Here is a 3609-nt window from a genome sequence, read left to right on the forward strand (position 1 = left end):
CCTGTCAAGTGAATATTTGTTGTTTATATTTATCAATGAATGCTCAATATGAATTTAAATTGATCAGATCTAGATTTTAAGCTTGCTTATTATCATCAAGGAGATGAAGAGCTGTACAAGGTTTTTTGTCATGAGACATAAGTCTGATAAGGCTAATCCATGGATTTTAATGTCGGTCAAATATGAGTCTACAAACTGATATTATTTATGTATTTAACGCATATTACACTTGGCCGAACACTCAACCATCGTCCGCATGTGTCGTCACAGGTTCATGGCGAGCTGTTGGGCGAGTATTACCACAACAAGTTTGGCCTGGATTTCAGATGCTTGCGCTTTCCCGGAGTCATTTCTTCTGATAGTCAGCCCGGAGGCGGCACAACAGGTAACAGACAGCCTTGGCTTCTATAGGGAAGGATTAGCATCAGGTGGCACCCTATGCTGATTATCCTGTGTAATACTTCTTTTCCTTGTGTAGTGATTGTTCATTCCTGTTTGTTAAACCCTAGAAGGTATGAAAAATTGCTAATATTTCCTTTAAACGCTACTAGCATTGCCAGGTTAACATGATTTCTGAAATTTATCAGTCACATTGTTACAGAAGCAAAGCTCATTTTGGTGGGTTAAGAAGCGCGAAAAAGACTGGTGATGCTTTCATCTAACAAGTTCCACTGCTTGAGTCCCGAAGCCAAAAGCTCGGTACTGGGCTTTGTGAGACCAAGGTCTTTGATCTAGTCGTTGAGGTCTTCGTGGTTGGGGTATTATGGACGTCTCTCTCTGATTTTCTTTTCGCTTCTGAAGTTGGGTCTCTTTGGAGGAGTGGGTACTGGAAGTTGTGTGGTATTGGGGCGATAGATGACGGTCATAAAAGCAAGGTTGGAAGAGAGAATCGTCGTTTCCTTTTTGTTTTCTAGGCAGAAGCAGTTAGGAAATAACACTGACGATAGACAAAATAAAGGCAAAATTTTGTAACAATGTCATCAGAGCATTATCAATCACGGATTCCTTTATTACTACTCCTTTGACGTGTAATGAGAGAGTCTCCTTTCCCAGATTACGCAGTTCAGATCTTCCACGATGCCATCGAAGGTCGGGAACACGAGTGCTACCTTCGGCCGAACACTCGACTCCCCATGATGTACATCGACGACTGCCTCAGGTCTGCCTCGCTCGCCAGTGCTTGTGCTGGCGAGTCTTTTTTTCTTTTTTAATTGTTTTATTGCTGATGGTCTTTTCCCCACTGAGGGAATGCCTTATCGTTGTTGCTTGATTTCTCTAATGACATAAATCTAACTGCGGGAAAGAGTTCTACAGTTTTTGTAGAGTCCCTTGTTTGGCAGTATATGCACAAAATAATATGTAAATTTACTCGTCAAGGCCACTTTGTCTATATTAGTTGTTTTCTATAGCAAGTAAATTCATACCGAAGCCTAAATTATACAGTAAAGTTATTTTCAGCAACAGCCGGCCTCAAAATAAATTATAATACTTTTTAAATATAAAACAACTGATAGCTAAAAAAAAAAAAAAAAAAAAAAAAAAAAAAAAAAAAAAAAACGCAGGGCCTCACAACAGCTGTCCCTCGCAGGTCGCTTTGGGAGATGCTGATCGCGCCCGAGGAGCGCCTGCTGAGGAGGACGTACAACGTGACGGCCATGAGCTTCACGCCGGAGGAAATAGTGGACGCTGTGCGGCGCCACTTCCCCGACATGCCCGTCACCTACAGGCCGGACTCCCGTCAGAACATCGGTACGGGTGACGCCCCTGGCGGGCACTCGCGCTCTGTCGTGCTCGCCGTTTTCTGTGGTCGTTTCGGATCATTGACTTACCATGAGTCGCCCTGAACCCTTTCACAATGTAGACAAACAAATGGTCAAGCCAATTTACGAATAAGTTTTATACAGGTAGACTTTGCTAGCTGTAACACTGCCACCCTTTCACAATTAAAACCATTAAATCTTGAAAGTCTAATTCTAATCTGCCCCTTGCTAAACAAACCACATTCATAACTATTCGAGAAAAATGAATTCCTATTTCCGCGACATCAACCCACAGCGGACACGTGGCCGGAGGTGTTCGACGACAGCGAGGCGCGAAGCGACTGGGGATGGCGCCACGACTACGACCTGGAGGCGATGGTGGACGTCATGTTCCAGAACCTTCGCCAGCAGCACCGAATGGCCGGCCCCTAGTCTCGGTGATTCCTCGTCGAGGCTGGCCCCGGACGACGTATATATATTTATATATATAATGTATATATGTTTTTACGCGCAAGACACTTCTTTTTGTTAAGTACTTTATGTTAGGGATTTTGTTTCATGATAAAGGTCAAATAAAGTTGAGAAACTTGAACTTTTATGATGATCTTCCTCGAAAACTGTGCTGGTTCTCCCAAGGGGGAAAGACGACAAAAGCGTTACATGTCAATATCCAAAAAGGATACAGATAATCACTCGATAAAGAACTGCACTATTTAGGGGGGAAAATGAAATGCAGAAAAGTAGTTTAAGCATATAGAAAAATTGCACTATATACAAATATTTCATGGTTTTACTATATAGTTTACTTACTGCCATTTCATCGAATATACCATGAAATAGTTTTCCTTATATGGATTTAAATATTTTTGAATTGTGTATAATATATATCTCAAGATTGTTGCGATCCATGTAGGGTCCTCGAAAAAATTATATTTTAGAACATTGGTGGATTGTATCATTGATTTAATTTTGTATCTTCACTCTTTATGAAAAATACAATTCCATTACCTATCTACCTCCAAAATATTAGAAATGCTTTTAATCCAATTATAATGATTCGTTTTATGCTTTAAGATGGTTCAATTTCTAATAGAATTATTTTCATTATTTCTCACAACGCTTCTTTGTCCAAATAAATCGTCAGAAATTCAGAAGTAATACAACCATCATAATGAAACGCTACATTTTATCAGTTTTCCAAATCATTTAGAAAATAAGACATATAGATACATCAATAGCAAATATATTTTTAATTTATCTTGTCAGTTTTCATAATTACTTTTCATGTTTGAAGTACACCAACACACAAAAATATAAATGCAAACATTGCATAATGTGTGACATGAATTAGATCCACCGTATCCTCCACCTCCACCCCGCCTCCTCTACTAGAGAATCCACCTCCGCTTCCCCCGCTGTTGAATCCACCGTGCCATCCTCCTTCTCCTCCTCCTCCACCTCCTCTGGATGATCCACCGCCTCCTCCGCCGTTAGAGCCCCCGTATCTTCTTCTTTTTCCTCTTCCTCCTCCTCCTTTCTTCAAGCTGAAGACATGCGGCTTCGTGTCATGTGTTGAAGCGGGGGTGAACCTTTCCCAGTGATGCAGTTTGTTATTCATCTTCCGAAGAAAGGTTCAGCTGGGATGATTAATTAAGAGGATATTGTAAAATAAATGTTTCATGATGGTTAATTATTCATCACTATTTCAGGTGAACTTTCCCAGTGATGCAATAAGATGATTGAAATCAACAATATGATGTTTCAATATGATGGTCAATTATTCGTCACTATTTCCTTTTACTTTTCCCATTAATGTAGATATTAAGTCATTCTCCGGATAAAAATCATA

The 3609-nt window shown here is 40.2% G+C and overlaps 1 protein-coding gene across 1 annotated transcript in view; it reads left to right on the plus strand.

Annotated features, from left to right (window-relative positions):
• The window catches only part of Tdh (L-threonine dehydrogenase), a 17101-nt gene extending 14749 nt beyond the window's left edge, over positions 1–2352 (plus strand). The window contains exons 6-9 of the mRNA XM_043001501.2: positions 271–385; positions 1054–1159; positions 1589–1749; positions 2056–2352. Of these exons, the coding sequence (XP_042857435.1) occupies positions 271–385; positions 1054–1159; positions 1589–1749; positions 2056–2192 (519 nt within the window). The 3' untranslated portion in view covers positions 2193–2352. The remainder of the gene's footprint in view (positions 1–270; positions 386–1053; positions 1160–1588; positions 1750–2055) is intronic.
• Positions 2353–3609: the final 1257 nt, after the last annotated feature.

This window comes from Penaeus japonicus, unplaced genomic scaffold, assembly GCF_977035675.1.
Source record: "Penaeus japonicus unplaced genomic scaffold, GWHDUDI00000001_assembly GWHDUDI00000021, whole genome shotgun sequence".
Classification (NCBI taxonomy): domain Eukaryota; kingdom Metazoa; phylum Arthropoda; class Malacostraca; order Decapoda; family Penaeidae; genus Penaeus; species Penaeus japonicus.